Genomic DNA, 12,878 nt, shown 5'->3' on the forward strand with positions numbered 1-12,878 from the left:
ACCACACTCAAGCAGACAGACGAGTTTATCCAGTAGTTTCTTAATGTCATGAAACAAACAAGATGTGATCATTGCATTTGACCACGTAAGGTATTTGTATACTCAAGGTATCGATACATCTACGTGTGAGAAACAAACATATAATTCAAGTCCATTGAATTCTAATATTTATTCAAAAAAATATTATTCAGATAAACAGTTGTGCAATAGTAAATTTTACCGATGTAACATTGAAAATAAGGAAAGAACGAAAAATTTAAAATCACTTAAATAAATACGTCAAAATAACATTAGCAAAGAGTTTCTTTTACCACAGTCAAATAGACAGATGAGTTGAAGCAGCAGTTCATCAATGTCACGAAACAAACAAGACAAGATCATAGAATTATACTAGGTTATGTCTTGAAATAGTAATTATGTATATTATGGTTTGCAAAATTTTCAAAAACAATCAACAATTAAAACGTTGGGTTATAATAGAATAGTTTTATATAATAAGTTTAACATTTTATTGAAAAAGCCAAATCGTGTAATAATTTAACTGCTTTGTTAAAAAATTCATTACATTTATCGAGTAACAGCGTTGGTTTCTCTTCAACTGACTTATTTTCTTTTTATTAACGTAACAAAAAAAACTTAACTAAGTAAATATCTAAAATTACAGCTATCATCACGTGCCAAACAGTTCAATTATTAGAATTTCATTGTTTTAACAAAACTTCGTATTTTTGATTATAATAAGAAATCAATAAAGTTAAAGAGATTTGATTAACTAATGGGCAATTGTAAATTTTCTAATGTAAATACAATAATAACTTCGTTTGAAACCAATCATTTTTCAAATAACGTAGTCTTTACATTAAGTTATATCGAAAGAAAATAATTTATTCCACAAACGGAGCTTAATACACCAGTTGACATTCAATCACAGCCATGCCAAAAATACTGAGGTAATATGGTACTTAATATAAAACAGTCAATCTCTACTTTTATATCTTATACAACAATTATTAAGCCTAAGCCTATTACAGATAAAACATTTTCAAGAAATAATGCTTTGAAGGCACAAAAATTTTTAATTTAAAAAAAAATAAAAACGATTAAAATTTTAAGATTGTTGCTAAACGCTTATTCAAATCTATTAAGTTCCAAATAATTTTTACACCTGCAGTAAATTGCAACCCATTAAAAAAAGTTTTTACTGATGTAACAAATAAATTAAATAATGCACCTTTACAGAATATTGTACGAAAACATTATATCGGTGATATGCGTGTTTTGTGTATTTATTGTTCGGCTAAAAATTTTTTGCAAGAGAGAGTGTAATCAACTAATTCTTTCAGTAATTGTTGTTATTACGATAAAGTAAGTATTAATACTTTCGAATAGTTTCCTAGAAAATAAGGACAATTTTTAAGGTTACTCATAAAAAATCTACAGAATTTCTTTCAAACATTCGTTGATACAATAGTCCATTATCTTTAGCTTTATTTAATGTAAGATTATTAGTTTTCATGGACAATGTCGAGGTCAAATATTTTTTGAAATTATTTTGCTTTAAATGTACGAAAAAAGTCTGCAAAACATTATAAATCTGTTCAAATTCCTAAATATTATGCTTTAAAACTGAAAGAAAAAAATAGAAAAAAAAAATTGTTTGTAGGAGTGAAGAAAACCATTACTCAATTGTATTGGTTGTATTTACTCTGTAAATCCAACTGCAGTTGATCTTTTTCTTTTACGATTACTATTATTTGATGTTAAAGGTGCTACAAGTTTCGATGACTCAAAAACTATGAATGGCATTCGGTATAATCCATTTGTAGAAGTATGTACAGCTTTACAGATAACAGAAAATGATGAAAAATAAAGAAATGCCATGCTTGAAACTTCTTTTTAAATGATGCCAAGTCAACTTCAAACTCATCTTTAGAATAAATTTAAGTTGCATATATCTCCAGTTTTTATACGATCATGTAATTTCCAAGCCACCAAAAAAAATTTTGGAATATGTAGCCAAAAAAATGTCAATGAAAATTGAGCTGTTACAGACTTGTTTGAAATCGACAGTTTAATTATAAGTTATGAGGATAGTTTTAATAACTAAGTCATCTTTCCGTGCTTCGAAAAATAAAAAATTATATAATTTATTGAATGCTAAACAAAAAAATACTGTTGATGAAATTATAAACAATGTTATATTATTAAAATCAAACATTGAATCATATAACAATTGTTATTTTATTGATGGTCCTAAGGGTACCAGTAAGACATTTGTGTATAATAGGTAGGGATGAAGCACCAATGTCTCCTTGATATGCTTTAGAAATCATTGATAAGACTTCAAGAGATTTAATGCACAATGATATGTTATTTGGTGGTGTAATTGTACTTGTAGGAGGAGATTTCAGACAATTTCTACTTATTTAATAATTTGCCACCCAGAGTAAGATTATGAATTTATTCATGAAAAAAATTCATTATGGTAGCATGTTATAAAATTCAAATTAAAACTTAACAAGAGGACCTCGCCAGGAGAAATCAAATTTAACAAACTTTTGTTTAATGTAGGAAATAAAAATTGCAATAATAAACATAACGAAATATTAATCGATTATTTCCCGACAAAATGTATTGCTTCTATTACAGATGATACTATCAAAAATATTTATGGTATTATTTGACGTGAAAAAAATTATTAAAAAATGGTCAACTTAATCATCTTATCGTGTAGAAGCGATGATGTCAATAAAATTAATCGTCAAGTATTAAATTTATTAGGTGAAAGTACTGGAAACATTTATTAAAGTATAGATACTGCTGACAACTCTGATAATAAAACTCTTAATGAATCACTTTTCCCACAATATTTAAACACTCTGAATATATTATCATTTACTCTCAATGAATTATGACTAAGGCAATATTCCATCCTAATGCTAATAAGAAATTTAAGTATAAATAAAGGTTAATGTAATAGTACGGGATTATTAACGTTATAAATGCCTAATTACACTTTGTATCACAATTTTAACAGGAGATAAAGATGAAGAAATAGTTTTTTGAAGCAGAACTACACTGTGTTCAGGTAATGATTGTTTTATTTCTTTAAACGTTATCAATTTCTAATAAAGTTAACTTTTGCCATGACGATAAATAAATCTCAGGTTCAATCTTTTACAAAAATTAGTTAAGATCTACGGAAAGATGTTTTTAGTCATAGTCAATTATATGTGGCTTCACCACGAGTAGGATCTTGGTATAGCCTAAAAATTTATGTAGGCTTACTATTGCATATACGTAGTGTAAAAAAACTATGTTTCTATGAAATTATTATGTGATTATTAAATAATAATGCATGTCGTGTATCGATAACTATTTTTATTTGATCAACACAATTTTCAACAAACATTAATTATTAATTGTACAGTTATTCTAAAATAAATTGTGATGCACAGTCTTAAACTTTAAAGTAATGATTACCAGCAATTATTTTTGAAGTTTTGAATAAAAAAGTTTCCATCAAACCATTTTGGTACCGAAAATATTGTTTGCATGACACAACTATCGTTAAAGAATAATTGTGTATGTTTAAATGCTATGCTTACTTATTTAATTTTAGCCTAAATTAAGCGCTTGCGAGGATATCAAAGCAATTAAATAATCGAATAATACCCATATCTTTATGACACATATTAAAAAAGCATACACCGTAAAAATGGTAAGTACGATGTTTGATGTCTAACATATATTATACCTACGAATTGACAATAATAACATAATAAGGTTAACCTGTAAGGTTAAGGCTTTCAGCTAATTATATAATATTCCAATCAATAGTAACTATCCTTTTAAAAACCATTTATTTTGCTTAATAAATATGTACAGTAACGTTTCCTTTGTTTGATCTTATTTACATATATGGAGAGCTACAAACAACACGTTAACAGTTTTTGTATATTTTGAAGCTATATTTCGTTAAAAATAAAAAAATAAAAATTACAAGATTTATGAAGAGTATGAACAAATTATTAGTCTGAATATATTAACTCTATGTACGTTATTTCATTAATGTCAATAATGATCTTTACACTTTAATAAAATACAATATGTTGCACAAGTTTAAAAGTGTTTAAAAGTGTGAGGTGCATTTATTATCGTGTCCTCTTCATTTACATTCTTTTTCACGCTCCCCCAAATCTGGCGTGCGATATAAAATTATACAGTCCACTATCTTACTGAGTTCAATTTCGAACATGGTCATTCGAGCCGGATGTGGGGAGGTGAAATATAGGTGTAGGACATTTTTTTTTTGTGTAAGACACGTGGTGGTTTTATCAGCCATCTTGGCTTCTTTTAGCGTTTTTCTCGGGTGACGAGGCTGACGCGGTCAACGCGCCGGCACATAGTCCTTACGCACACACACACACATATAGCCATATCTCTTTCTCTCTTTTCTTTATTCGTTTGTCGTCGGGTGCGAGGTTTGAGCGAGTCCGTTGTTTATATTGGGGACTCACTGCTGCTCGAACTTTGGTCGTCGTCAGCGTGTGCTGCGCCTGCCTCTGCAGGCTATTGTGACAATACCGCTGCTGCTGCTGGCTTCACGAGTCCTTTCGTCGTAAGCGTGTGCTGCTGCCTGCCTCTGCAGGCTACTGTGACAACACCGCTGCTGCTGCTGGCTGCACGGGTCCTTTCATCTTCAGCGTGTACTGCTGCCAACTTATACAGGCTATTGAGTCAGCACCGCTGCTGTCAAGTCCTGCAAGTCTTTCGAACTCAACATAACTACGAATACTTGGTCCTGTTTACACGGTTGTGAAATTGTATATTTTGTGGTATGTAATATCAGTTCCTTATAGTTTTTCGTTTTTTTATTTACCGATCGACTTGAATATATTTTTGCGAACTTAACTTTATGTAAGCACTTGTAAAAATTAAGAACACTACCGTCGTTTAGCGTTATTGTTGAATTAGTTAGCTTGTGTCCGACTCAAGTTTGGCTACGGTGCGCAGTTTGTACTTATTTATTGAATACTTGTTAATTGAATTGAAATTTACCTTATCAAAATAGATAACCTTTATGAGGTACAAGTTCAACTGTTTAACAAAATTAAAGGTTCCTTGACAAACTTTAAGTAACTTGGCCAGGTAATAATGACCAGGGGTCAGGCTGACTCTAGACTTCAACAACTCAGAGATACTTTTGAACAGTTTAAATCTTTTCATGATGACATTATAAATGTAAAACCTTTACCCACAACTCAGGATTATTTTAAAAATGAGTGCTATAAAGTGGTGGAGGATACTATTTATTTAAATCAGGGTGATTTTAACAATTTTTTAAATTCGCTTAATGATCATTTGAATCCAACAGGCACCTTACCTCCTACTAATGCGAATGTTAGTTCGTTTCAGAGTCTCTCTTCTTTACCTCCAATAGACTTGCCATCCTTTGATGGTTATTTTGCTCGTTGGGAGAATTTTCGCAATGTTTATAGGGCTATAGTCCATAGGAAGCAAGAATTACTAGCTACTATTAAATATCAACATCTTAGGGCGAATCTAAAGGGTGAAGCTTTAGACCTCATTAAAAATATACCCTTGTCTGAAGAGAGTTATATACAGGCCTGGGTTACCATAACCCGGTATAATGATAATAAACGTCGTCTCATTAATACATATACAACTACTATTTTCAGTTGTCAAGCTATGAGAGGCAGTTCTTGCTCTGAAATGAAGTGCATATCTAAGGAGATAATAAGTTCTGTTGATTCCTTGATGTCTTTAGAGAGAGCAGTAGGAGATGCTGACATATATATCGCTCTTGTAGTTAGTAGATTCGATTTTCAAACGAACAAGAATTGGCAAAAAATGTTAGGTAGTAGCAGTGTTCCTCCTTCTTTAGGTCAACTACGAGACTTCATTTTGGCACAAATCATAACAATGGAATCGTTTCCTTGTAAACCTGTAAATAAGATTGTAAATATTCGCACAACTACTCCGTTTAAAAATATGGGATCTTCTGTTAGTAAGCCTATATCTGATGTTACTGCATATCAGACAGTTGTTTCAGATTCCATTGTTTGACAATTTTGTAATCAAAAACATCATCTAGTCTCTTGTGATTCATTTAAATCACAGGAGTGGAGCGATAAATGGAAATTTTTGAAGTCCCATCGTCTCTGTGTTAATTGTTTTGGTCCTTACCTTAACCAGGAGTGCTCTGTTAATAATAAGTGTTCACACTGCAACCAAAAGCATCACACCATTATTTACAGAGGGGGTAAGTCCAGCTCTACATCTGTCTCTGCTAAAAATAAGCAAACAAAATCTGTAAATAACTTGACGAACTCTTTTACTGTACAAAACCAAGCTCAGATTTCTTCAGAGTCTAGTGTAAATGTACAGTCATGTATTAGTAATAAAATAGTCTCACCCAAGGTGCTTCTAGCTACTGCTCGTGTTTTCGTATATGCCGCTAATGGATCTCACTTATTGGTACGAGCTCTCATTGATCAGTGCTCACAGAGTTGCCTTATCACTAAATCTCTCTGTGATATGCTGCATTTAAAACCGAGATCAGTTAGTACGACTCTGTCAGGAGTGGGTAAACTGACTTCCATGGACGCTAGTAAATCAGTTGCTTTCAAATTTAGGCCTCATTTTGAGTCTGGTTTTGAGCACTTTGTTAATGCGTTAGTCGTGCCAAAAATTTCTTCCTATGAACCACCTCTAGGTAGTCGTTTGGAAAATTAAGATTATGGGAACGATGTAATTCTAGCAGATCCAGAATCTTACAGTTTAGATAAAATTGATATTTTGTTAGATGCATCTGTCCATGCAATTATTATCGGTCAGGAAGTTCGAAAATTAGCCCCTGACTACCTAATTGCCTCTGCTTTGCAAACTGGTTGGTTGTTATCAGGTCAGTTGTTCTTTGGTTCAGGATCCAACTTGTCACAAAAATCGAATATTATGGTTTCAGGGCCCTAAGATTCTTCATGAATTGCACCCTAACTATCCAGAGTTTGGAGTAGAAATGATTGCCCCTACCTCTTTAAATGTAAATAGTTCAATGCCTTCTGTAAATAATCTTGTAAATAGTTCTGAGTCCTTTCATTTGACTCTATTAACTCGTTGTTCCAAGTGGAAACGGTTGCTAAGAGTAACAGCATATTGCCTTTGTTTTACATACCGTTGTTTACATAAAGTTAAACAAAAGAACTTACCTATAGCTGGAAATCTTAAGCCCCCTTTACAGGCTAGTTTGCAGTTTATTGACTTATATTCTTTTATTGAAGTTGACTCGATTCACCTTTCAACATCAGCATTGATTGTGCTAGACTGTGTCTAGTTTATCAACAACAACAATGTCACTTTTCCGCTGAGTTCAAGGTACTAACTTAAAATCAAGATCGTAGTTTAGAAGATAGCTTACCACTACTTTGATCTAACCGTTTGTTTAATCTTACGCCATTTATAAACTTAGGATTGATAAGAGTTGGGGGTAGATTTAGTAGAGCCCTACTTGATGATGATGCCAAACATCCCTTGATACTAATAGATAGAGATCAGTTGACATTTATGCTCATCGACTATTATCACCGATTAACTTTACATGGTGGAGTGCAGTTGACGATTATTATACTCCGTCAAACGTACTGGATTGTAAGTGGTAGACGGACTGTAAGAGCTGAGCTTACTCGTTGCATAACTTGTAAAAGATATAAGTCCAAATCACAAACTCAGTTAATGGGAGACTTGCCTTGTTCTCGTGATACTCAGAGTCCTTCTTTTCAAAAATCAGGGATCAATTATGCTGGCCTCTTTCCAATACGCTTGTCAAAACACTAGGGTAAAGGAACTTTCAAGGGTTACATTCCAGTTTTCATCTGCATGTCAACTCGTGCAGTATATCTTGAAGTTGTGGAGGATTATACAAAGAAGGCTTTTATAGCTGCCTTTCACAAATTTATTTCTAGACGTGGCCACTGCACTGATTTATTCAGTGATCATGGCACGAATTTCATCGGTGTGATACTCAGTTGAAAAGAATGTTGGTAGAACGTAGTCGTGATCCTAATTTTGCCTATAAATTAGGTAATTCAGGTACACAGTGGCACTTTATTCCTGCTTCTGCTCCACATTTTGGGGGCTTATGAGGATCAGCAGTCAGATCCGCTAAACATCATTTGAAGCGTGTAGTCGGCGATCAGATTTTGACAGTAGTTAAATTTCCTACTTGATGATTCCTCTGAGCTTGATCCTCTTACCCCTGCTCATTTTTTGATCATGAGGTCTTTATATCTTGTGCCAGAGCCCGACATTTCTTCTGAAAAGATATCGCCACTTAAACGCTGCAAGCTAGTGACACGATCTCTCCAAGTCTTCTGGAAAAGGTGGTCACTTGAATACATTTCCATTTTACAAAGTCATTGCAAGTGGTTGAATCCTCAATGCTTGGTTAAGCCTGGTGATCTCGTGCTCATAAAAAACGAGTCTTCTCCACCTGCTAAATGGCCTTTGGGCATGGTTGTTAAAGTCTATGAGGATGCCAAGTCTCTCGTCAGAGTCGCCAAGATTAGAACCGTTTCATCAAGTTTTCTAAGGCCAATACACAAACTAATATTATTGCGTACCGTATCTGAGCTTGAGTCAGGACACAATTATAATTAGTCTTATTTAAATCAGTTTATTTTCTTTTATTTACTATTATGATTATGAAATCTCATATTTAAAAGTCACAAACCTTGCAAAAATATATACATAATTATCAGTAATTTGTTTATTATGTTTTTTTTGATTTTTGAATTATTTGCTATTGTACGTGGAAAGCGTTCCACTGCTTTATTTACACGGTACTTAGTTGTATATTATTTCTTTTGATGCACATTCGGTCTCGCTCTTGTCCATCAACCTTCGGACTATGTAGAACATCAGTATTACTGATTGTTACCGGCTGAATGTCTTTATATTAAAAAAAAAAACTTTCATTATTTAGAATTTTTGTAAGTGAAATGCGATCCACCCTTTTGTCCTTCTAAGACTTGTTATTGATATACAATCGTTTCACTTCTGTCTATCAATCTTGGGACTATGTGCAAAATCAGTAACATTTTACTGATGTAAAAAGAAAATTTAGTTTATGAGATTTGAAATCCCGCGTTTTAGAATATTCTCTTACCTATATGGGCCAAGCATAAGCGTACGCGCGTCTATTAATACACCAATAGACTCTGTTTATACTTACCTTTGTCCAGCAGCTTGCTGCTGCTGCGGTTATCGTTAGTCAGCCTCAAACGCCCTTTTCGGTAAGTCGCTTTGCGCTCGTGTTTATAATTTTCACGTGTATCGTTTTTATGTAAGATTTCTGTAACGAAAACGACTCACATTTTCGATTGACACGTTATTTCTCCGTTTGACTCAAAAATTAGTTCTTCCTTTTTTTATCTTGTAAGTAAGCAAGTATTATGACTTGTTAAAGTAAATTAAATAAAGAGATTGTTTTTTTATAATAAATGGCTAAAGTGTTCAAAAGTGTGTTGTGCATTTATTGTTGTGTCCTTTTTATTTACATCCTTTTTCACGCTCCCCCAAATCCGGCGTGCGATATAAAATTATACAGTCCACTATCTTACTGAGTTCAATTTCGAACACAATAAAACTTCCAAATCTGTTATGTCTCTCGTGATGCATCTGTGAAAAAGTACTTTTTTGTTATTTTGATGCGTTACGTGTACATACATACAAACATACACATATTTATATGTCACGTTATACTTACTATTTTAATGCACACATATATCTGTTCAATGAACAACTCACTAATTCATTCATCATGCATAGGGATGATTCTCCATCGTTCTATCAGACTATTAGTACAGAATTAAAATTTAATTTTAATATTTGTCATTAAATTCAATATATTTACCATACATGGCATAAAATGTAGTTAAAAATATAGCTTAAAAAAAATGATAAACAGTAGTGCTTATTTTTTTTTACTGTCTAAAACATGGTAATATCATTCTTTATAAGCGCAGTATCAAATAAGTACTAAAAATAAAGACAATCAAAAGAATATTTACCTTATTATACTCATCCTGCAGATGAACAATAATTTTAATCTTTTTTCCTGCTTTGAATTCTGTTAAATCACTTTAGTTCAGAATTCGAACTACCAAATGACATTAGCTATCAAAGATAATGCCAATACCTCTTGACCATCCACTTTTCCTATGAAAGCTGGACTTATTGTATCCATTGATTGCTATGTATAAAGTTATTTTTAAAAAGTTGAAAGAATAAAACTATGTGACTGAGAATTTATGACGAAATGTTCTACTTACCAATACTTTTGTCATCCATCATATTTTCCAAACATTGTTTAATGCTTTTACAGTTCTGTATATTTGTTAATACAACATTATCCACCTACAATTTTCTCCGCAAGTATTATTTACAGTATTAGATCTACACGTTAAGATATAATTTTTGTCATTGTTCCAACGAGATGAAATTTGTGACCTAGCAAATGGACTATCCAGTTGAATAGTCGAATGAAATTAATAAATATATCAACATTTATGTAGTTAGAAATATTTATCCCAAAATTTAAATTTAATAACATGAATACTCACATGATTCATCGTGAAATGTGGTCGTATTCTACTGATATTATCATCCCATACTACTACTGGTATATTGATGTTGTTTTCCACTTGTAGTATAAAACAAAAAAATTAATTAAGCGGCAATTTTTGTTGACATTGCTTGGGGCCGCCACCTCTTTTACAACACCAATGATGTCTCCATAAAATTTTTATTTTACTTATGCAGCTTTATATAAAAAATTGAATTCATCACGAAAAAGTATTTAACACTTATATCTGTGTAAATCTACCAAATTAAGCAAATGTATTACGTTGGGTAAAGTTTATAAAAATATATATGTGTGTGTGTATTTTTATATTCATTTATGTGTATGATGTATATTTCGTGGATCTTAATAGACACTACCAATTACAAAATATGTAAATTTAGGTACAGCTAAACTGCAATTATTTTAACATTAAATAGTCTGAACTCACAGTGCCACACTACCTGGTTTTATACTTTGCACCGTTCCTTCAGGGGATACGTAGACCATAGGGTCCTCAATATTTACCATAATGCAGCTGTATGGTTTATTTTTATTGGATTCTGTATTATTTATGTTGGAGTCATTAAAAATATCACTGGTAATACTGATATTATCATCTTGTTTTTGTACGTTTATTTTAAGAAGCTGAGCAATGACGAAATAATTAAACTGAAATTAATTGCAGTTACACAATTTGCAAGTGGTCACTTGCCGCACGTTGGCGATTTAAAATTGAAATTAATATTGACGCACGGAGAGATTCAATACTTAATTTCGTAATAAACTGTCTAATATTAACTCACCTGCCTCATAAAATATTTTGTAAGTGGTAAGTGGTATTTGCTTTTTAAAACAGCTCCCTCATCGTCAAAAATGGACACTATTGGTTCAGCTCAGGTTTTATATCCTGGTTTCTAATTTTCAATTGAAATAAACAAGAGAAGATATGTTTAGAAGATAAAATCAGATGACAAATGGCGGTTGAAAAAAGCTTAACTTTACAACCAAGGCACGAGCGTTAGTTCCTTAGTTAAGTTTAATCGACTTTTATCAAGATTTTTTATGCGATCGTTTGGTTGGTCACTTCAATTCCTCAAGTAATTATAACATACCATTTTCATTAATTTACCATTGTCAATTTTATACTTAACTTGAGGAATTGGGGAACCGATAAAATGATCACAAAAAACGTACCCTTGATTAAGCTTGGGAGATTTTAGGCTACCAAACGCGGTTCCACATAACTTTGTTCTTACTTCGCAGCCCTTTGTTATAATATAGACCGATGCACCGAAAAATAGTTACATCATCCCAACCCCAGAGTGTTATTTCGTAATTTCTTTTGACTGTGTAAGCATATGATCCAGCAAAGGATGATGTACTGTACAGCAAAGTAGTTACGAAATACCTCTTAGGTAGTCCGCGGCCATCCAACCTGGTCCCTGAACATACTTATAGTTAATCAGGTACAAAAGAATATTTTTCTTACACCTATAAATAAGAAGATTAGTACGCCACCTTAGTTAAGATTAACCATACAGCCTTATTTCATAAGGACTATTTTTACAATGTCATATGTTTAATGTAAAAATGTATTAAAAAGTTTTAAATTTCATAGTAAATTATACGTTTCATAAATAATTTCTTCTACTTCACAGTACACCCACCTAAACTGTACATACTATCACAAGTTTCTGATGTAACTTCTCAATAGTTAATGTGAATATCTTTTTATTTTTTGTTATTCAAGAATATTTTTAGTCCTATACATAAGCTGATCATTTTAACAATTACACATTATGAAATTTGTGATAAACCTGTAAACATAGAATACAAGAAGTGGTTGAACCTCTTGATTCCACGAGTTTCTCATAAAATTAAAAACCCAGTTGTATTTTTATTATTATTACTTATACTTCATATAAGTAATTAAATTCATTTCTTTCAAATGAAAATTAGTAGTTATAATCAAATATTCTCGTTTTGAATGTATGTTAGGGTTTTACTAATTGTAAGCAATTTTTTCAGAAATAGAGGCTGTATTCAAAAATTTATTTCGTGTATTAGAATAAAAATACCAGCAAAAACTTAAAGGTGATATAACTGATGGTAAACGCAAACTAGAAGTATATGTAAGGTCTTATTAAGATGATACTCTTTAATTCATAAAGGTCCTACAGTAATTTTAAGGGGCCAGTTTGTTGATCGAGGAAGTAACGTTCCCAGTTACTTG

The 12,878-nt window shown here is 32.0% G+C and overlaps 1 protein-coding gene across 1 annotated transcript in view; it reads right to left on the reverse strand.

The window, feature by feature from the left end:
- The window catches only part of Nhe2 (Na[+]/H[+] hydrogen exchanger 2), a 1,770,486-nt gene that overhangs the window by 874,148 nt on the left and 883,460 nt on the right, over window positions 1-12,878 (reverse strand). Inside the window, exon 10 of the mRNA XM_089593690.1 lies at window positions 7,685-7,687. Within this exon, the coding sequence (XP_089449816.1) occupies window positions 7,685-7,687 (3 nt within the window). The remainder of the gene's footprint in view (window positions 1-7,684; window positions 7,688-12,878) is intronic.

This window comes from Copidosoma floridanum, unplaced genomic scaffold, assembly GCF_036245765.1.
Source record: "Copidosoma floridanum isolate Cflo_tuat_1 unplaced genomic scaffold, Cflo_Japanese_pri ptg000020l, whole genome shotgun sequence".
NCBI classification, from domain to species: Eukaryota; Metazoa; Arthropoda; class Insecta; order Hymenoptera; family Encyrtidae; genus Copidosoma; species Copidosoma floridanum.